This window comes from Hypomesus nipponensis, chromosome 7, assembly GCF_054491055.1.
Source record: "Hypomesus nipponensis isolate SF chromosome 7, ASM5449105v1, whole genome shotgun sequence".
In the NCBI taxonomy this organism is placed as follows: Eukaryota; Metazoa; Chordata; class Actinopteri; order Osmeriformes; family Osmeridae; genus Hypomesus; species Hypomesus nipponensis.
The window spans coordinates 8,657,007-8,680,115 of NC_140367.1; the positions used below are offsets into that span (position 1 = coordinate 8,657,007).

Sequence of the window (23,109 nt, forward strand, 5' to 3'; positions counted from 1 at the left end):
TAGTTCGTGTAGAAAGTGAACTTTCCCAACACTGCTATGCCCACCCAAAAAAAAACAGCAAAACACGTTATGCGTTTAAAGAAACAAAAAAAGGCGAGTGGATTGACAAAATCCTAAAAAGAAAGTACATTAAAATGACAGAGTAGATAGTAGAGTAGACCAACAGTTATGTAACAGGTAGTCCTAATGGTAGCCTACTGGAATAAACTTTGGACTATTTGTGTATCGGTAATAGAGCCACCAACGCATGCCATAGAACATTTTTGTTTATGTAACAGTCTATGACATTGAGTAGTATAGGCTATCCAGGCGTGTACATATCAACATGATATATGTAGGCCTAATACTGACACTAAAGCTGAAAGAAAATTATACTTTTGATCGCAGCGTATGCCTACTTTCACCAGTGGATGGCGATATATCATTAGCACTGGGCTGGCGGGTGCTGTGAAGTCACAACATGATATTTTAGACTATTGTTATACTTCACTACACCGAATTATTACAGTGGATGTGTCGTCGGTGCCTTACTACAAAACAGCTAATTCTGTATGTAATACCCGTGTGGACGGGATTTCACCGCGCAGTGGTTGAATAGCCTAGCTAGCCTACAGGACAACAGTCACAGGATACAAAAAAGTCAATATAGGCCTATTATTATTTTATAATGTTCTTAACTTGAGGGACTACAACACAATGTTCCAACCGCAGTTAGCCAGCTTCAACGTGATCAGCGATTTCCTGATTCGGGTTTCTCTTTAAGGGGGCTGGGCTCAATGCTGGGAATTCACGTCATTTCGCCCGTTTACACATCCAAATCAATGAGCACGGACGGAGAGATGTCCGTCTTTTGGTTCTGTCTTCCAGGAAGGAATTAACCTACGCGTTGCCGAAATGTAGCGAGCACCGACAGGAAAACAAAAGAAGTTTCGCGTGTTTATGACAAACGTGGTCGTAGCCTACTATGGATACATAACAAATCATTTAACTTCTCGATTACGCAGCGCTTAATCCTCGCCAGGCAAAGGTGTCGGGTGTGGATTGATTGTCTGGTTTATTTCAAAGAGGAGAAAGGAAAAAGGAAAGTGCGAGGAAGACAACTATCTGAACACAGCGAGAAATGTCCGAATCCCCGTCAATCCCAATAAAGGTATTGTCTTATCTCTAGAAACAAGACTAAGTTCTAGGACCCCGTGTGAGATGCTGTTGGAGCGGTCGTGTTGTTGACAGCCGCACCGTTTGTTGGTTATCATCTGTTGCTGAAGGACGCGTTTCTCCGCTGTGTTGTTGTGGTAGCCTACACTTCCCGGTGAGTGCTGCGCGAGTTTTATTGATTTCGCTAAAGCCCATAGCCTACGTGAGATACTCATCACGACAGTGGTTTTTATCCTACACATATGTTAACCAAGGCATACTTTTTTCCTAACAAGTAGCTGCATGGTTTATGTCATTTTTGCACTCATGTGTAGCCTAACACAAAGCAGCGTGAACATCCTTGCAAGTACACAGTTGCCACGGCCTTATTCTTGGCTACGTTAGGCTATTCTATTATGTTGTATCTTATAAAATATATATATATATATTTTAAAACTCTGATCGTGTGGTGTACGTTTGTACCAGGTAGGCCTAGTTTCCCCCAGACTTCAAGATCTGTAGGCTAATGTGTTTACTTATATATATATAGCCAGAGAGTTTTCTCCATTCTTATTCTCTGGAAGTAAGCAATTATTTAACTGGCGTGGGCTATGACACAGAATGCTTCTAACTAGCGTTCCCACCTAGCACCGAAGAAGTTGCACTAAGCCTGTACAGAGCTTTGAACTGCGAATGACCTCATCCTCATACTGTACTACACCCCCAAGGTGGACAATGTGAACAAGCAATGCCGTTCGCAGAATCGAGTTTTTCTGTCCGTTGGATGATACCGGCTATAGCTTGAGGTCACGGCAGCCTTCTTACTCGGATGTCAGGGAGTAGGGAAGTTGTGATCGGGGAGATTAAAAGATTATTGCAACATTTCCACTGTGAGTTCCTGGTACACTGGGCTTCTAGCACTGGTCCTCTCTGTTTGACTTGCTGAATGAATCACAATGGCGTGTGGTCAGGCATGCTTAGAGGCAAAGCCAAATACTCTGTTCCTCTCTACATGGAATGCTATTAAATGTTACAGATTCCAATTCCCAGATGTTACTTCATTGCAATGTTCACAATGCTTTAGGTCGCCTTTTCTAAAAGTGTTTCACACAAATATGGCACTTTGTATATAGTCATGATCACATTTCACATTTTCCCCCTCGAGATGTTTGGGACCCCGACTCTCCAAGGCCTGCCTCGGCCTCTGTGTTGCCGGTGACACCGGCTGTGTTTGGGGTTTAAGGCTGCTGACGGCGAGGTTTGTAAGGCATGCTTTGTGTCTCTGTGCCTATTCATAGCAGGAGAGGAGCTCCTTCAGTCCTTCCGCGAGCCCCCTGCCAAACTCCACTTCCTCCCCTGTCCATGCTCCCGCAGCGAGGACAGCCAGCAGAATGGAGGACGAGCCTGCCAGACTGCCCGCGCACCTGCGTAAGTAACACACACACACACACACCTACACACACACACACGCGCGCGCATGAATACAGACACACATACATGCACGGTACTCACCAGCTCCCTGGCTTGGAAGTGCTGGAGCGTGTGCAGGGTCAGAGACCTGGACTGTGAAGCTTCACTGGGCTAGAACCAGGGCACTGGACTAGAACATACAACAATAGATGACAGTGGAGCGCCAAAAGGCAAGATGATAGGACACAGTCAGCAGGCCTCAGAACAGCTCAGGACGCACACATGGCACGGCGTGGGCTGGAGTAACACACACGGTGACACGGTAACCTGTGACATGGCAACCAGAAGCACGGTGACACGCTCTTTAGTAACACAGTGACAGTGTAACCAGTAACACACACTGCGTGGGGGAAAAGACATGTCTGAATGAAGAACCTGTAGACGGAGAGAAGGAAGGAGGAGGAAGAGAAGGGACCTGCCATCTTGAAGGTGATGAGTTTGGGGTTTTGATTGGGGCAGGTGAAGGTTTTAGGAGCCAAGCCTCCACCCACCACATTTCGCAAGACTTGCGAAATCCAGTTTGACAGAGGAAACAAGGAAGTAAGAATGGAAGGAAGGAAGGAAGGAAGGAAAGAAAGGAAGGATGTAAAACACAATGTGAGGAGACACTCCCCAGTGTTGTGAGCAGGGTCAGGAGGTGAAGGGGGGGGGGGGAATGGGGCGGGGCGTGGGGCGGAGCAGTGACACTGCCGGTACGTCTGCTGGCATGGCCGCCTGCAGGTCTCAACAGGTCACTGGCTGACAGTAGCACGACAGGTGGGTTTGGAAGTGTGCCATGATTCAGACGCAGTGTTTAAACAGGAGGCTTGCCTGCTTTGTGTAAGAAACCATCAATATTTAACCAGCTTCAAACATGCTAGTGCTACAAAACACTGCTGTCATTTATGGTGATGTCTGATATCTCCTGATAGAGAAGATAAATGTTGATGCACGTTGACCCTACACAGGAACCTTCCCCCTGCCTTCCAAGTTCCTCTTCCTCCTGAGTGTTGCCTTAGCAACACAACATTCCATAGAAGACCTGTGTTTCTATTATTTATATATTATTTTATATATATGTATATATTTGTTTGAAGAAAAAAAATATGTTATTATTTCAGGAGATAAGGTTGCTTGATTGGTTTGTTGATAACTGGTTGACTTGTTCTCCACAAATGGCAAATCTCTGCCCTACATTGCACTCTGCATTATACGTCCTTCTGAAACCCTTTCAACCCTTTAGCTGTGCGTGTCTCTGTCGTGTCTAAGATACTCTCTTGATTCAGTCATCACTCCTTCTGACATTGATCCAGCACTTTATTCACACGGAGACAACTAGTAACATGCCTGTGTCCCTCCCCTGTCCTCTGCTCTCCTAGCTTGATGTACAGCCTGTTGTGCTGGGAGACAGTTCAGCCAGTAACCCCACATTCAAAGAGAATGTGTCCTCAGGGAAGGAAAGGAAAAGGGGGGGGGGGGGGGCGAGGAGAAAGAAAGAGAGGGAGGAAGGGAGGGAGGAAGGGAGGAAATTGCAGTGTGGGCAGAAATCCGCCTTCTCCATTTCCTGGGGAGGAAGTGGATTAGATCAGGGAGAGAGAGAGAGGCAGCCGGCTCCTCACCCTGAAAGAATGCTGCTTTATTTAACCCTTATAGGTGGGGAACACATCCTCCTCCCACCGCCCTGCATGAGGAGGAGGAACAGGGGGAGGAGCAGAAGGAGGAGGAGGTGGAGGGGGGGGGGGGTGAAGCAGGACAATAAGCAGTTGGAAGGAACAGGAGAAGGAAGGGGGGAGGGGTGCAGGGGGAGGTGAAGCTGGAGGAGGAGGAGGAGAACGAGCAGGAGGAGCAGTCTGTTAGGAAGTCTAGCTTTCTTTGGGTTGAAAGTGATTGTGTCTCCTCCTAACCTCCTAACTTGCTTCTTCAGCTGTGGTGAGGTTTGCTACACCAGGTCATGAGCTGTTCATTCACTACTGTTTCTGAATACCACATTCAGAGAAACACAGAGCTAATAGGTCAAAGTCTAGGAGCAGGCTCATTGAACATTTACATGTGAGGAGTAGTTCCACGTGGAAACTAGGTTCTCTGGTGAGGCGACTGAAGACATGCCTGTTGATGGCTGGATCGCTGGATTCCGTAGTTAATAATCTATGGATCTATGGTGTTTCGTCTTGCAGCAGAGTCTGTACTGTGTGGGTACTGTGTGTTTGTCACTGTGCACATTCGTGTGAGCTGTGTAGGTGGATGCTGTGTGTGTGTGTGTGTGTGTGAGTTTGTGTCTTTGTTTGTACAATACAACAAACCTTAGTGTGATACAGTAAATACCCCCCCCCCCCCACACACACACACACACAGTCTTTCTGCCCCATCTCTCCATTTCTCTGCATCTGTCTTTTCATTTTGATTAGGATATAGGACCTAATATGTTCATGACAAGCGGGAGTTTACATTGCCAGCATTACCTAAATTAACTGACCAATCTGAATGATTAGCAGGAAATGTGCATGTACGCTGTACATTAAAGTATGCATACAGAACAACACAAATGTAGGGAGTGATTTGCCTCTGTCATATTACGATCCTTGCACAGTAGCTGTGTGTCAGTCTATAAGTTATGCATGAACAGATATCAGTGGGGTGAGGATTGTAGAGGAGATCAATGCAGCATTGTTGGTTTGACAGTTGGAAGGCTAATAGACAGTTTGTTGTATGCTTGTGTGTTTGTAGGCCATGAGAAGGCCCTTTCTTGTGGCATGCTCTCACTTCCTATGATGTGATTGTACACTTCGGTATGACACAGAACATGTAGGCCTAGGTGAGCCTGTCGTCATTCTGTCTCCGCCTCTCTGCCTCTCTGTCTCTGTGGCTCTCTGTGCCATTTAGTATAGGTGTCTCGCTATGTATACATTGCCGCTATGCATTCACTGTGTGTGTGTGTGTGGCTGGCTGCACGTGTGTATGTCTTTGTGTGTGTGTGTGTGTGTGTGTGTGTGCGCGCGCGTCAACCTTTCTGAGGGGAAATTTCCTGCCCCTGGAAGCAGCTCTCATCCTCAGGAATTTCCTGAGTGGGCAGACGGCACTTCCTGAATAAATGTTGTTGTTGTTTTTTTTCCTCTCCCTCTCTTTTCTGCTCTGAAAGGGAAACTGTTCTCACATGCCAACGGCCAAACTGAGAGCAGCCTTCTGTGCATCCTGTTCACAACCGACTCTAGATGTCACCATGGGGTGTGTGTGTGTGTGTGTGCTTGTGTGTGTCTGAGTGCTCAGTATTATATAATAATATAACATAAATAGTATATAAGTATGTTTTTTTTATTTTATATATATATATATATATACACGAGAGTCGTTACAAAACCTCCATTCTCAGAAGGCAAAGTCAGCAGTCCATTTTTATTGTAACAATGGTATGCAAATAATATACCCTAAAGTGTATTATGCTTGAACAAAGTGCTTTAACCGTGGAACACGTGGATGAGCAGTATCTTCATCTACAACAGTGAGTTCCAAATCACATGAAAATTTCTGAAAGCTTGACTTCTGCATACTTTCTATTGGTTTGGAATGATGAATATGTAAAGAATATGTAAAAAAAAGCCAACAGGATGGTGCTCATATAGTGGGGCACAACATGGTTTGCTGATTTTGGCAACAATAACTTTTGGGGCGATATAAGCTTGTTTGGAAAAAGGTTGCTTTAAAACAAACACATGTGCCTTAGAGATACCCGTAGTGTTACAGAGTGAGCGAGGGAGCAATATTGACAGTGTTACTGAGCCCCTGGAGAGGGGGAGAGAGAGAAAGAGGGGGGGGGTAGACAGAGAGGGATTGGCAGTCGTTGATTATCTTTCGATGGCAATTTCCTTTTTTTCTAAACATGGAACTTTTTGTCTCCCTTTCTTGGAAATGGGAACTATTTACACAGGAACTTGTAGAACACTGACAGGTGCCAGCTTGCTACCCTTCAGTTTCTCTCTCTCTCCCTCCTCCCCCTCAACCCCAGTTTCAAAATACAACCACCCATCAAAAACAGGTTGTACTACTTCCCCGCTTTGAAAGCAGTGTTTGATTGCTAACTGGTTTTATGATTGTTGTGACTGGATGAAATCCAAAGCAGGTTGGACCTGAACACACGTACTGGCTTGCGAAGGAAGGGGGGGGGGGGGAGGGCGTGGTCGGTCAACAGCGGCAGCCACGCCTATCAGGGGGAGGGAGAGAGAGGAGGAAGTGGATGTAAGAGAGCAGAGAGAGAGAGGGAGAGTGGAGAGAGGATGAGAAGCAGAGAGAGAGAGAGAGAGAGAGAGGGGGAGGGGGAGGGGGAGGGGGTGGAGAGGGAGAGAGGGGATGAGAAGCAGAAGGAGAGAGATGGGTGGAGATGAGATGGGGGAAGAGAGAGAGACATAGAAAGAGGAGAGTGAGAGAAGGTGGAGGAGAGAGAGAGAATGTTATGAGTGAAAGCAGGGGGTGTGAACAGGGGAGACGTGTAAAGTGTCACACGCGCATGTCTCTGACTCACTGGGACCACGAGGTCATTGCCATCCCTCCTCCTCCTCCTTCTCCCCCTCCTTGTCTTTCTCCTCCACCTTCTCCTAATCCTCCTCCCCCTCTTTCCTCTCAGGCTCCTTCTGTTCTCTCACTCTTCCACCCCTCTGTTTAGTTTACTGAAAAGCTTTCCAGTGGACATTGAACGCCCAATGTCAGCCCTATTCAAGAGAGGGAAGCAAGCAGGAGAGGTGAAAGCCAACAGGGAGAGCTCTGCTCCAGTCTGTCAGATACATGGCTGTTTCTTCCCCTTCAAACTGGGTTTCTTTACTCGAAGACTTAACAGCTTACTGCAGGTAATGTTTTCTCACTCGGCCGGCATGAGGCAATGTCTAAAGGAGAATGGGGACATTGTTTCCTCGTGTCTTTAGTTTGAGAGGAAGTTGGGGGGCTTCTGTAGGCCAGCAACGAAACAAGATACTAGTGATCTCATCCCTTCTCTCCTTCATTCATCCCAAGTGCTTGCAAGTTGCCTTGGCAACTGTGTGTGTCTGAATGTATGAGAGAGAGAGAGATAGAGAGTGAGAGAGAGAGATAACAAAACTGAAAGATAGAGAATGAGAGAGAGAGGAACACGGAGAGTATAGAAGGACAGAGAGCGGGGGCTTGTGAATCCACAGAGTAAAATTATGTGTCATCAGAGGATTTGGAGCCCACGGTTTAGTCAAGGGCCCCAGGATCTGGTGGTCGTGCCTGAGTGTCTCATCTTGTAAACACACACACACACACACACACACACACACACACACACACACACACACCCACACAAATATGGGAACCAAAGCAGGTGTCCAACAAACGCCCTGGTGAAAAGGAGAGGAGGCTGAAATTGAATTTGCCTTGAATACTGAGCTTAATATGTGTCAGATTCCCCTCACATAAGACAATGTGAAGGATGTTCTATTGAACAGGGTTGCGGGGGGGGGGGTGGCTGAAAGGTGCATCTCTATTTTCCTTTCCATCCATCTCTTTGAGCGTGTGTGCTTATTGAAGGTCTACATCCCTTTTTCCTTTCTCTTCTTCCCACCTACGTTTACTGCATCTATTCTTCGCTCAATCTCCCTCCCTCTCTCCCTCCCACTACTCTCTCCTTTTTTATCCCCTTTGTCTCTTTTGTCCACCTCCCTTTCTTCAACCAACACTTTCCCTCCCCTCCCAATTGATCTAACCCTTCTCTTTCCCCTTCTCTTGCTCTTTCCATCATCCCCCGTTCTCCCTCCCTGCTCTCTCTCTCTCCTCTCTTCCCTCTTTCCTCCCATATCCCCGTCCTCTCCCTCCCACTTGAGCTCACTTCCCCCTCTCCCTCCCCCCAGCGCTCTTCCTCTCCCTGTTCTCCCTCACTCCCTCCCACTCTCAGTATTCTTCTCTACCCCGGCCCGCCCCTCTCCCCCCGCCCTCCCCATCTTGCTGCTGACTGTTGATGAAGCGCGCGCCCCCTAACCTTACAGCAGGAAGTTTCCTGTGCTGAAACAGAGCCCACGCTGGAACTGGTTGTGGGACACGTTTGTTTGGGTTCCTCCTCCTCCTCTCTTCCCCCTCTCCTCCTCCACCTCCCTCGTTCCTTCCTCCACTGGGCCCTGTGCAGATGGCTGGGTCCAGCCGGCAGGCCGGATCCCTGAGGGTTTTGGCAGAGAGGCACCTCTTTCTGATGGCCTCTCTCTTCCCCCCCCCCACCTCCCACTCTCTCTGTCACTATCCTTCTTTGTCTCTTTCCATTTCTCTCTCTCCCTCTTTGTCTCTCTCTCTCCCCCCCCCCCTCTCTCTCTCTCTCTCTCTCTCTCTCTCTCTCTCTCTCTCTCTCTCTCTCTCTCTCTCTCTCTCTCTCTCTCTCCCTCTCCCCCCCCTCTCTCTCTCTCTCTCTCTCTCTCTCTCTCTCTCTCTCTCTCTCTCCCCCCCCCCCCCAACATCCCGGGAGAGGACAGGACATACCACAGAAATGTCTGACCCCCCCCCCACCACGTACTAAAAAACACTGTGTGCATCACAGGGTCTAGAGGTCACACTCTGAAGACGTCCACAGCTGCTCCATGCTATTGACTCTGTGAAGACTGTTCCTGAAGACTTTCCTTGGGTTGTATGACCAAGCCATACTCAGGTCATCATCATACAGTTTCCCTTGACTTCCGGTTAGAAGCCCGGAGATCTTTCACCTGTGGATCACATGATCTCTACTGTCTTTGACTCACCTGCGATGAAACATGATCTTATTGGTTCTCACACGGTCACATGCTTGTCTGTCTGTTCCAGCTGTGACACTGCAGAAGGGTCGGTACTGGACATGCCTCGGGCCCCACTCCTGACAACCTAGCCCTGCCGCTTATCAAAGTCCTGCTCCACTATCTCTGTCGTGGACGGGGAGGGGGGTGAGGTGGGGGGAGTAGGAAATGGGAAGCTGACAATCTAGACAGCGTTTCTTTTCATATTGATCGCTTCTCGTGAAAACTTCCTTTGTTTGACGGGCGTGGGGGGGGCGTGGGGGGGGGAAGCGATCGCTCGGGGTTCCGATTACTCGTGTGACAGTGACACGGAGCGCGCGCCGCTGGCCAAAGATAACAACTGTCCTGCAATGAGAGGAAGTGTTCGAGGGGAGGCGATAACCGAGGGCTCATGAAAGGATTCCTCTGCGTGCAGCGCGTGGGTGTGACAGTGCGGCGTCTGGTGTCGGCTGCACTCTCTCGCACACAGACCGTCCCAGGGCTCTGCCCACCCAAATACTGTTCGAATGACACGCTTCTGCCGTGCTTTGTATATGCACCGATGTGTCACTGTGTTTGATCCATTTCCTAAAAGCGTAGGAAACCAATCAAATGGAAATGTAATGCCAAATGGAAATGTATGAAAGTATGTGAGTTTGACTCTGAATCCTACTGTCAGTCTGAACCGGTTGAGTTCAGACGTCACAGGAAGGAGGATTGTTATGTGCTGGCTGGGTTGCCACCCTTATTATCATCTCCTTGCCAAACCTCTTATGCTCTGCTGAGGTAGTATACATACCTGTTTACGTTTAGCAATAGAACCCCCCAGTTTGTAAAAGACAGTATTTTGGTATAGTTAAACAAAAGCCTTGTTTGACTGTTGAATCTTTCACTGAGTCCGATTTTAGTTATTGTTCTTAGTTGTTTACGAGATCCCTCAGACAGGACATATAGCTGTGATTCTGGTCAGCGGTCATCTGAAGACTCGGTTCAGAATGTTGCTGCGCTCTCTTCCCATGCTGACAGCAACAACTTGAGGCTGACACGGTGTCATCTTGACTCCCTCGACCAGGCCTCAGTGTGTGCTACTTGCTGATCCTCAAGGCATGGCTGTGATCTGGTAGGCATGTCAACACGACAGTAGACACTGCTAATGATGATGTGTGGGACGCAGTGATATTAGAATGATGACGATATTTCATGTCTACGTCCACGTTTTAAAATGTCCTTGTTTTCTTTCTCTTGCTCTCTCTCTCTCTCTTTCTCTGTATTTTTTTTTTCTTTGCCTCCTTGTTGCTTTTTCTCTCTTTCTTGTTTACTCCGCTAATACATGTCCTCTCCTCCTCAACCTGTGATCTCCTTTTCTTCATCCTGTCTCATAACTCCCTTCTCTTGCTCTCTTTTCCTCTCCCGTACCAACCCCCTCTCTTGCTTTCATCTCCACTTGTAACTTCCTCTCCTCTCTCGCTCACTCTTTCTCCGCCATGTTTGCCTCTTTCCTTCCTGTCTCCTTCCTGCCGGCTCTACCTCCTCTCACCCCATTTCCTCCCTTGCTTTCCTTCCTCTCATCGCCTGTCTCCTCTCTCTCCTTCCTCTCACATCTTCCTCTATTTCTTTCTCGTCTTGTCAACGTCTCTGTTGTTCTCTTTCCCCTCATCGCCGCTCCTCTCTCTCTCTCAACTTCTCCCCTCCTCCTTTTCTCTACTCTCCCTTGTCCTTTTCATGTCTTCTTTCTCTGTACCCTATCCTCTACTCCATGTTCCTCTCCTCTCCCATCCTTTTCTTTTCCTTCCCCTACCTCCTCTCTTCTTGTCCTCCTCTTCCCCTACTCCCCCCTTCTCTTTTCTATTCCTCCACCTCCTTATCTCCTCTTGCTGTCCTCACTCTTTCCTCCTCTTCCCCCCTCTTCTCCACATCCTCCCCCCACATCCTCCTTATCTCCACCCCTCCTGTCCCCCTTTCCTCCTCTGCACTTTTTCCCCCCCATTTCTCTTCCCCCCCCTCGCAGGCCTACAGCCAGTGTTCTGGAACAGAGAGGACGTTAGCCAATGGCTACGCTGGGCCGAGAGGGAGTTTGCCTTGCGGCCAATCAACAGCGGCTCCTTCCAGATGAATGGCAAAGCCCTGTTGCTGCTCACCAAGGAGGACTTCCGTTACCGGTCTCCCCACTCCGGTATCTCAACTCTCAATGCTCCTAGTCTAACTGCTCGCAGCATCTGTACTAGTTAGGGAGGTTTGGTTGTGTGTGTGTGTGTGTGTGTGTGTGTGATTCTAAGTTTACTTACCTTATACTACATCACTTATCCCTGGAGCAATTCCGCTCTACCACACAAGCATACATTCCCACACACATGCACTCATTGACTTGTGGAATCATTGACTTCAGAGGAACAAGTTTTTTTGTGTGAATGTGAGACACTTTAAAGTGACAGTTAATAAGTGAAGCCAGTGTACAGGAAGAGAGACAACAATCGCAAGCAGACCAACAGGCAGACAGAGGCAGACAGAGGCAGGCAGACAGAGGCAGGCAGACAGAGGCAGGCAGACAGAGGCAGGCAGACAGAGGCAGGCAGGCAGAGGCAGGCAGGCAGAGGCAGGCAGGCAGAGGCAGGCAGGCAGAGGCAGGCAGGCAGAGGCAGGCAGAGGCAGGCAGGCAGAGGCAGGCAGGCAGAGGCAGGCAGAGGCAGGCAGAGGCAGGCAGAGGCAGGCAGAGGCAGGCAGAGGCAGGCAGAGGCAGACAGAGGCAGGCAGAGGCAGACAGAGGCAGGCAGAGGCAGACAGAGGCAGGCAGAGGCAGACAGAGGCAGACAGAGGCAGGCAGAGGCAGACAGAGGCAGGCAGAGGCAGACAGAGGCAGGCAGAGGCAGACAGAGGCAGGCAGAGGCAGACAGAGGCAGGCAGAGGCAGACAGAGGCAGACAGAGGCAGACAGAGGCAGGCAGAGGCAGGCAGAGGCAGACAGACAGACAGCTGCTAAGAACAGACTGCTGAGAACAGACTGTTGTATATCTGTATCGTTGTTTAGTAGAGGAAGTAGAGACCCGTCGGGTAAACGGTCTAACAGGAAGTACAAACCGACCTTAACCGTCACCTGGTAACAACCAGGAATTTCCCTTGCCGCTTGAACAGAAGCTGCAGGACAAGAAAGTGAGAACTGAAAGAGGTGTGTGTTTGTGTGTGTGTGTTCCTGTGGTGTCTTTACTTCCTTTATAAGAACCATTTCCTTCACGGGAAGTCTTTTTAAAGTTAGAAAGGTCTCCTCACAATAAGTGTGTTTATACAGTGAATCTTTTAAACATGCCTAAACACTGGTCCAATGTTAACCAGGCTTGCTGAAGCAGGATTTAACATGCAGACTACACTGTGATTAAAATTGTGATGAAAGCTACCTGGCAGATAAAAAAAAAAAATCATTACCTTCTGTGAAAGCTGTGCAAGCTGTGTTTTTAGTCCAGAAGGGTTAAGGCCTGCCCTGCCCATCCCTGTTCCTGGAGAGCTTGTCCCTTCCTGTAGGTGTTCACTTTAACCTCATCTTACTCATCTTATCAACCTGCTAATTATCAGGTGTGCTGGATTAAGGTTGGAGAGATACCCTCCTGTAGGTTATCTCTCCAGGAGCAGGGTTGGAGTGTAAACCTCAGGAAACTATCTCTCCCTGTAACAACAGGGTTGGAGTGTAAACCTACAGGACAATATCTGTGTAGGAGCAGGGTTGGGCAGCCCTGCCTTGGTCTGATATATCACCAGAGCAGGGTTTTGTCTGCACTTGCCATAGTGATTCACATCCAGAATCACAGCGTGTCGACCCTTAACCTTAAGGGAAGGGATGTGAAATGACTCCTGATGCAGACAATCGTAGATTTTGCAATGTTTTTCTGGCTGCGGCCCTGAATCACAAGCCATGACTTGGGTCTTGGGGGTTTTCAGGTCCGGCTCCCTTGCCAGAATACAGAACCAGACCCTAACCAGCTATGGTGTGTGTGTGTGTGTGTGTGTGTGTGACGATGTTTCTTGTGTAACTTCCCTGTTATTTACCAAAAGCATCTGGGCAGGAGCCGGTTTGCTCTCTCTATGCGTGTGCGTGTGCATGTGCGTGCGTGTGCGTGTGTGTGTGGGAAGGGGGGGGGGGGTCTGCGGGTGCCTGCATGTACATTTGTGTGTACTGCACTGTATGTGTACCACCAGGGGGAGAACATGTTGACCTCTGACCCTGTGTGTCTGTAGGGGACGTCCTGTATGAGCTCCTGCAGCACATCCTGAAACAGAGGAAGCCTCACGTCTCCTACCCCCCCGCCTACTTCCCAGGGAACTCCTTCCACTCGCTGGCAGAGGGAGCTCTTCAGCAACAGAAACTTGAAGGTAGGTGGGAGAACTTCAGTCAGTCCACACGGCCCCAGTGGACACGTTCATCTTTAAACAACGTACGGTTCAGTGTTGTGTGTGTGTGTATACATACTTTTCTGTGCGTCTAGTATGTCGAAAGGCTTCACAAAAATAAGCATTATTGTGTATGAAATTGATGATGATTACTATTATTATTGATACTATCATTTACTTCTTAAGCTGTTTTGGTAAGGGAATCTACAGTAGCCTTCTTCCTGGAGAGCTGTGGGACTGCAGGTTTGTTTGAATCCAACCCCGGTTGTTATTAATCTTTTAAGCAGCTCATTGCTAGAATAAGGAGCCCGGGATTTGGGTAGGAGTGAACCCCTCCAGGGTTCGTGCTCTCCAGGAACCGGGAACTGGGTTGGTCCTGCTGAAGTGGAAACGCTGTTCTGCCCTCTGTTGGGAGATTCAACTGGTCTAATGTCATCACGACAATTGATGAGTGGATCTAGATGCTGGTTTAGATCATCAAAGTGTGTTTTTCTATTTAAAAAAATAAACGGTTCCAGTGTCTCTGGATGTTCTAGAATTCTGGCTAGGTGCCTTCCAGCACATCAATGAATCCAGAGAGACTAACAGGCACCAAATTATTTTCAGAATCATAAAATATGGATTGCGCACGAATCTCAGTGCTTCCCATTAAACGTTTGCAGAAGACTGTATTTCCCGGTACTATGGCTACTTGTTATGCATACTGAGTATTCAGAGAGACCTTCCTGTAGCATTATTAAGTAGACCTGTATTTACTGTATTGAGACGTAATTGCAGATAGCTACCTACATACATAAATATATATGGTTATGTTTACTGTATATATACAGTGTGTGTGTATGTATACAGTACATACACAGATACATATCTGTGTGTATCTGTTTGTGTGTTTACACTGTGTGACTGTGCGAAGAGAGCCCTGTCTCTCCCCACCAGTGGTACTTTGGACTCCAGCGTGGCCCGAGGGAAGGTGTGCTATGAGGGAGCAATGCTCAGAAAGAGAGGGGGGCAGTGAAAGGGTGTGTAGGGCGAGGGTGTTGACAGACAAACCTGCTCCACCAGGAAACAGCCTCTGTATTTACTCAAGCGATTGGATGAAATGTTCCTTGTCAAAAGCTGGGCTGGTTTATGACTGGGGAAGTGATTGGCTTTGCCATGACCCAAGCACCTATTTACTTCCTTGTTTGTCTTGGTGAGGCTCTGCTTCATGACAAAGTTAGACATGGCCCGTGTCTGTCCATGTGAGGAGTCATTCGCTCTGACGTAGTATATGTCTAAAAATGTTCTGCTGATTACTGTGTGATGGTAAATACAGCCATGCTTAAGGAATCTACTGTGTTGATATTTCTCAGCCAGTAGAGGGCAGTATAAGCTTATTGACAAGCTGTTTCTGACATGATAGTAATGTTTATGCATGAGAATGTAGGGACATCTAGTGGTTTGGGGTCAAATTTAAGAGGAAAATAACCCAAACTGACACTATTATACAATAAGACACAGATTCATTAAAATACATTAGATGAATATCTAATGTTCGGCCCTGTATGTACAAACAGTATATATGCCACAATGTGTTTAAATGTGGTCTGTGTTCACTACAAAGCATTAAAATCATTTTACAACTGTGAGTGATGACTATGATATAAAACACATTGTTGGGGGGGGGAGTGGTGCTGTGTGCAGTGGTGCAATCTACAGACACAATCCCTAACCCACAAAACGCCAGTGTTGTACTCGCGTTCCTAACATACCAGAAAGGCTTAACATTCGCTCTCGTTTCCCGCTCCCACCAGAAACGGTACGACGGGCCCCGCGCGGCACAGAGCCCCTCCCCCAGCACCCGCCCACCATCGAGCTCCGACACCGGTCCCGCTCGCCGCTGGCCCCCGCCCTCCGACGCTCGCCTCCGGAGCACGCCCACCAGCGCCCTGCCCCCGAGGACCCCCTCCACCCCCTCCAGGCGTCCTCCCAGCTGCCCGACAGCAACCACCACCTGCCCGAGGACCTCTACCCCCTCTCCGTGTCTCCGGCCGCCCCCAACGGGCGCTGCGCCACCCCCCGCGAAGCCCCCTGCCCAGGCAGCCCCGGCGCCCAGGACGGCCCCCCGCCCCGGGTCATCCAGCTCATGCCCAGCGCCATCATGCACCCCCTGCTGCTCAGCCCGGGGCGAGGAGGTGGGGCAGGGGACTTCCGACATGGGCGAGGTGGGCCCCCTCCCCAGCTTCCGCATGAGAACGGGCGGGAGGGGAAAGGTCTTCCGCACCACCAGATCTCCCTGGTGCACCAGCAGCAGCAGCATAACCTCGGCCACCAGGAGGAGCTGTTCAGGAACCACCACGTCATCGTGCCCATCTCCCCTCCGGAGGAGCAGGCCATGCCCATTGGACGGATAGCAGGTGGGGGCAATCCTGGAGAGATGAGTGTGGAGTGGAGATGGAGGGTTGGGAAGGAGGAGGGAGTTGGGGATGGAGGGAAAGTGATTCCAGTATTAGTGCAACATTAAGACCTTAACGTTGGACACAGTAAGAGCCTTGACAACTCTGCTGTCTATATAAGATGTTCTTAGTCACCAGAAATGACCATAAATCAAAGTCATCAGTCAGAATGTCCATAGGTCACCAACAGCAAGTGACCGTAATGTTTCCGTGGTGTGCGTGTGTGTTCCAGACTGCCGGCTGTTGTGGGACTATGTCTACCAGCTCCTCTCAGACACGCGGTACGAGAACTACATCCGCTGGGAGGACCCAGAGACCAAAGTCTTCCGTATCATGGACCCCAATGGCCTGGCTCGGCTCTGGGGCAACCACAAGGTAATCTAGCAATGGGATACCGATGTAGCCTAGCAACAGGTAACCAAAGAAACCCATCAAAGGGTAAATAAGGTAACCTAGCTACTGGTAACCCAGCAATGGAGAAATAAGGTGACCTAGCAATGAGATACTATGGTAACCCAGCCAAGGGTAACTAAGGTAATTTAATTCAAAGGTAACCTAGCAAAAGGTAACCACAGTAATCCAGCAAAGGGTATCCAAGGGAACTATTGTAATTTAGCAGACATCCATCTCTGACTTTTCCAAAACACGACTGGGCAGTGAGCACTAAAAGAAAATATGAATCTGAGAATGTGTTTAACTACCCCACCCAGGAGCTGTTCCTGCTGTTACCTTATATAAGGGTTGACATGCACATAACGCCCAGCCAGAAACCAGGAGGGTGGGTGGAAGATTAACCTCTTAATCTCAATCCCTTGTGGTATTTCTTGTTACAGAATAGGACCAATATGACCTATGAGAAGATGTCTCGAGCACTGAGGCACTACTACAAACTGAACATCATCAGGAAAGAGCCTGGGCAGAGACTTCTCTTCAGGTAGGGGATCATACATAGCTGCCATAACTGTTCATGATCATTACAACTCAACCTGTCTGGTGATAATATTTGTGTGTATAACAATTATCTGTTGTGTGTGTGTGTGTGTGTGTGTGTGTGTGTGTGTGTGTGTGTGTGTGTGTGTGTGTGTGTGTGTGTGTGTGTGTGTGTGTGTGTGTGTGTGTGTGTGTGTGTGTGTGTGTGTGTGTGTGTGTGTGTGTGTGTGTGTGTGTGTGTGTGTGTGTGTGTGTGTGTGTGTGTGTGTGTGTAGGTTCATGAAAACCCCAGACGAGATTATGAGTGGACAAACTGACAGGCTGGAAAACTTGGAGTCTGACACGGACGATCAAATCTATATCAAAGAAGAATGCTGAGGGATTCTGGGTAATGAAGTCCACCTGATTAAAACTACTGCAGCCGCTGATGCCTTCCAGAAGCAGCTCGAACAATCCTTTTCCAACCAAGAGAGCCTGGATCTGTCCTCTGTCTTTTACCCAGGGAGGCCCCTTGGGGATCACCCCTTTCAAGATTGCCTTTAAGACTTTATAAGATTTTGCTTCTCCTGCCAAATGTTTTTTTTTTTTTTTAAGGAGCAAATATACCTTGTCTTTTACAAGACATTTGAAACACATTCCTGTTTGCCCTCCCTCCCTTCCAATAAACAGCCAATCCAATCACGAGGAGCTCTTCATCCCTCTATTTGTTGATTTTGTTTCTCCCTCGTATGCATTCAACAAAGTGTTGCTATTTGTGCAAAATAAGAGAGGAGGGTCTGTAGCTAGAAACGTTTTCATGACAGAATAAACTTTTTTGATCAATTTGACTTTTATTGCTTATTAATTAGGAGAGTGGAAGCATCAATAGAAAAATACCTCGGCTGCTCTAATACATGGTCGTATAACATACAGTATAATGTATTAGGGTCACTTTTCAAAGCATGACGAAAGCGCCCACATGGTGGCGGTGTTGCACTACTTGATGACGGAATACAGACGTGAACCCCGTGCCACAAATCTATCGTGGGACAACATAGACACATAGATGGACAGAGTTATAAATCAACTTTAAGTATCCCAATCTAGCTGCGAATGCAGTAGCTATATTATTGATATGTCATTTAAATTTTTCAATACATTGGTGATCTTAGTCATCCCTTTGCGAGATTTTAGTTAGACTGAACAGTACCAAAATTTAGGTGTAAAATATTTTGGATCAATCCAGCTCATTTTCCCAAGGCTGCCAATTAATCATTGGTACAGTAACGCCTTTCCAATAAAACTATTAATAATCAATATGATTTAAGCAGTAAAATGATCTCCAATGCCCCGGTTATTCAAATAGCCTGGACTTGGATTTAACTATATGGAATAGTGCTTGTGTCCGCGCGCTCCAGCGTTCGGTGGGGTGTCTCTATGATAAATCAGTGCGCACGCTGTGCGTGAAGCTTCACTCTGAAGGAACGCCGTGGGGTACTGACTAGCGAAGCAACTAGAGAAAAGTCGGGACAATTTTACCTCGATTTGAACCTCATAATGCCATAATTCTGCGTGCCCGTTTCTCCGTTTTATTCTGTACTCCGTCAAGACTGATAAAAGAAACTATTATATGAAACCAACCAGGCTTTACAAGTAGACTGAGGGCACACGGGAGTGGTAGGACGACCGCGGAAACCGTCTGTCAATAGTAGGGTGGGAATTATAAGGTGCATAATAAGTGCATAATATTTTGGGGTGTTTTCTAACATAAAGGACAGGATTTTAGTGTCTCGGAATATTTTTGATTTTTGTACCAACGGGGTTAGCTGTATTGGACCGGAGCAAGACAAACCTGAACCCCACGGATGTCGTTAGTTGACAGACACACAGCTGGAATTTAGCAGCACCTATGGATTAACAAGCAACCGTAACACCTTTGGAGGGCGTGAGGTGCGCGGAGGGAGCGGATCAGCAGGTATGATGCACAACCTACAAATGTGAGATCTTCGCACTGAATCCACTTCAGAAACTAACAGGACGGATTGGCTCAATCACAAGAGGCGATTAACTTGTATGGCATCAATATCAAGACAGGCCTGAAATAATTACGGCGATAATGAGTAAGACCGCTTTAATCTTGATTTCGACCAGAGCCGCGCACAGCATGAGTTTAATTGCCAGTCAATCGCCCTCATCTAGGGAAAGCGCAGCTCTAGTGGAGCCGCTTACTGTATAGCCTACTGTCTTGATATATTTTACCGTTTAACCCGGGTTGTCTCCCGTAAGGAATAAACCATGTAGGGCCTACAGACAGAAGGAAGATCTCTTTATTAAAATTGATTGGTTACTGCTAAAATGTAGCTTAATTTTGGAGATTTCAACTTTAAATAATAATTTAATTTAAAGAATGTACCTAATGTCCACGATTGTGTTTTTGCTCTAGATGCCTGTAACCTAAAAGTGCCTATCAAACAGAAAACAGTAGACTATTACATTGTGTTTTTCACATTGTAATCATTTTGCAGGCGCCTTTGTCCAAAACGTTAAAAAAGTGTATGCTGAAAGTAGGCCTACAGCAGAATATCAAGGATCAGAAGTGCATACTATAGTTCAACATGAATTTGGCGGCAAGTAAAAAACAGTATAGCGCATATAACAGATGAGAGTTCTCAAATACGTCAATATGATGTCAGAATCGATTAAGGCTTCGGCATTCTCATAGACGTCAACTTTCTCAGTATCAGGCACTCACATGATGTGAGTCACATCACTTGGAATCTCTTGACTTGATTCCTTGTCATCTGACCCTTTCAAAATGAAGTGACATTTAATCGAGGGCCCATTAGAGTGCAAGATCACACAGATGCACCCACACCAGGATTGGAAGATTGCTGAAGACAAACTTCCCAGATCAGAAGCCAAAATCCTGTCTAATTGGCTGAGCCAGGTCTAGGACATGTTAGGCTCTTTCTCCCACCAGACTGGTCATACTGAAGGTGTCAACGAGGTCCCCCCCCCCCCCAGCAACACGGCACTAGGCGCCAACTGTCTGACCAAGCCTGGAAAGGGAGACCTTGTGTGTGTGTGTGTGTGTGTAGGTTCATGAGACACAGGGGGAGGGAGGGACGAGCCGGCAATGTCACCTCCCGGTCATGTCACATGCCTCCTCCATCATCCCCAGCTTCCCCATTGATCCAGGAGGTGACACCCAGGCCTCCTGTCCTCCGGCCCCTGCCCAGTCTCCTTCCCTCTGGCTGGGGGTCAGGGGAGTCGCCAGAGGACCTGGGCCTGGTTCTGGAGGGGCGGGACAGGTGGGGCACACTGAGCTAGTGTGGTATTGACCAGTGGTAGCCCATGAAAGACTGGTGATCAGTGGAGGGGTTTCATGAGGCTATCCAAGTCCCCCCTCCACCTCTGCACCTGGGGCAGTCTGGCCCGGCGTCTTTTACATCAGTGGTTCTCAACCCTGGTCCTCAAGTACCCCCTGTCCTGCACGTTTCAGATATTTCCCTGCTCCAACACACCTGATTCAAATGAATGGGTCGTTATCTAGTTATGCAGAAACCTGTTAACAACCGTTCATTTGAATCAGGTGTGTTAGAGCAGGGAAACATTTACAACATGCAGGGCAGGGCGTCCCGAGGACCAGGATTGACAACCACTGCTTTACATCACAGACTTTCTTTCACGTATCCATTTGAGACACGTTTAGTAAGCACACCATATGAGAAGTCCGGGCCCTGTCGCCAGGTGACCAGAGCGGTTTCAGGAGACTTGGGTGGGGGTTGGTGCAGGCATTTCCAATCATAAAATCCAATTTTCAAAGGTTTTTATTTTCTGAACTTCTTGTTGAAGGGACCCTTGAGGAGATGGTGTTGTGTCGTATTGACCAGTGCTAGCCCACGTAAGCCTGGTTATCACTACAGGTTCCTCTGGATCCCTATCCATGCTTGGGGCCCTCTGTGTTACTCCCCAGTCTGGCCATCTATAATACATTTAACATTTTATTCTTTGAGCAAAAATAAAAATAAATAGTCCATATAAAACTTCAGCAGATAAAAAAGAACAAGAAGTGCAGGATTTGAACAGAATGTCAGTGGTTCGTACAAAGGAGCAGTGTGCAGTTTGACCAGGCACAGTGCAACAATAACTTCATCTCAACTCCAATATTACATCATTCTGATGCTTTGACAGTGCTTTGATAGCAACAACGTGATGCCTTGAGTCAAACATCACATTGTCCTTTACAATGCACCTGGTCAGGGTCCATGCTACAGTTAGAGGACATCTGTCTTACTGGTGTCTGAACCACGCAGCGGCTTGGTCTTTTGCTGTTTATGACTGGCAGTCTCAGAGGAAGGTAGACGGGTGCACTGACCGTGGATAGACTGTGTGACCATGGAGCCAGCTAAAACGATCGCCACAAAAAGATCAAATGTGCTTTGTCTTAGAACCCTATCGATATATCCTCACGGAGCCAATTTGGTTTTAAATAGAACAGTGTCCATACAAAACCTTTCGCAAGTAATCATTGGAACCCAAATGGATTCTACGATAACCAGAAATCTATGGGGAATCTATCTCAGAAGAGTCCTTCAAAGGCATATATGGAACTAAGTGGCAGTCTTGTCTTTCTGAGGGTGTACGGTGTCTGCTGACGGCTCCTTGAGGGTCCCTCATTCAACGAGACTCGCCTCCCAGAAGGTCAGGAGCTTTAGTTCTGTCCTATCTTAGAGACACCCCCCCCCAAAAAAATCACAATTTGTTTACGAAATTGCTGTCTGATTGGCACCAACTGTGACTTTGATGTGAGTCAGGAGTGAGGGCTTTCCCTCCTCCTCCCCCTCTCCCCCCCCCACATCCCCACGCCCCTGCCTCCCTCTCTCCTATTCTTTTTGATCTTGCTCTTTTCAATTGACGTAAAACAAATTCAACAGCCACAGAATAAAGAGTAGGTGAGCGGAAAATGCCAGAACAACAGACCTTCATTCCAAAAATCTTCCTCATACACCCATGCCCATACATAGAATCCCCCCCCCACTCCACACACACCTCTCACTCTCCAAACAGTCTCCTTTCCTTGAAATGAACCCTCCCTTATATACAAACTGTAGCTCACTTTACCTCTCTGTCTCTCTCCCCTCTTTCTCTATCCCTCCCTCCCTCTCTCTCTCTCTCTCTCTCTCTCTCTCTCTCTCTCTCTCTCTCTCTCTCTCTCTCTCTCTATCTCTAACCCTCTATCTCTAACCCTCTATCTCCTTTTCTCCCTCTCCATCATTATGTTTACCTGTTCCGAATGTTGGCTGCTTGCCTTGTTCTGATTGGCTCATTCAGGAACCATGTGTATGTGCCAACACATTCCGGAACAGCAACATGTCCACTAGTGTTTGCCACAGAAGCTGAGAGGCTTTGTTCAACAGCTATTTAACAAAACATCCATGTGGGGTGGCACATACACCGGCACACAAGCACTCATCATGCTAGCACACGTTGACACACACAGCGACATCACCGCATGCACACACAGACACACACATAGTCACACGCCCCACCACACAGACACACACACACACACACCACCACCACACACACCCACACCTAGTTAGAAGTCTTGTTTGGTCTTGTACATTGTGTCTTGCACATTGTGCATTTCACTGTTTAATCTGACGCAAGCACAACTGGCTTTGGTTGGTTGCACACAAATCAACTCAGCACGATTGGGAGCTCACATTGTGAAACAGAAATGGATACTAAATTACCCCACGCTCCAAATAATTTCCTTATTGTCTTAACTCTGATTGGCCTGGAGTAAATCGAAATTGGTCGCTTATTGTAAGTCCTTCTGCTGGTCGGTGATCATGATGATGATGACCGTGGAGGGAGAAAGCTTGGGATGGTTCAGAGAGCTTTGTGTTAGAGGTTTATTACTGTTAATATTGACTAACTATCTGTTATAGATTTTAAAAGAAACACTTCATGCATCAAAATCTCTCCTTACTCAAATCCTATTTTTATGCAAACCACTCAACTTTCTATATACTGCCCACAGCCCTTTCTTTCTCCAATCTTGCA

General features: G+C 47.7%; 1 protein-coding gene across 7 annotated transcripts; it reads left to right on the top strand.

Annotated features, from left to right (window-relative positions):
* Window positions 1–526: 526 nt before the first annotated feature.
* On the top strand, window positions 527–17,885 carry etv6 (ETS variant transcription factor 6). Of its 7 annotated transcripts, none has more exons than XM_084701796.1 (9): window positions 527–1,150; window positions 2,433–2,562; window positions 11,326–11,490; window positions 13,541–13,675; window positions 13,880–13,936; window positions 15,487–16,089; window positions 16,361–16,503; window positions 16,962–17,062; window positions 17,334–17,885. In XM_084701796.1, exons 1-9 carry the CDS (start codon window positions 1,121–1,123, stop codon window positions 17,434–17,436), a joined length of 1,467 nt encoding a protein of 488 aa, XP_084557922.1. In that variant the 5' UTR covers window positions 527–1,120; the 3' UTR covers window positions 17,437–17,885. The 7 variants fall into 7 exon arrangements, with proteins under 7 accessions (XP_084557922.1, XP_084557923.1, XP_084557924.1 ...); XM_084701797.1 differs by having other exon boundaries at window positions 2,436–2,562; XM_084701800.1 differs by having other exon boundaries at window positions 532–1,309.
* The last annotated feature ends 5,224 nt before the right edge of the window (window positions 17,886–23,109 follow it).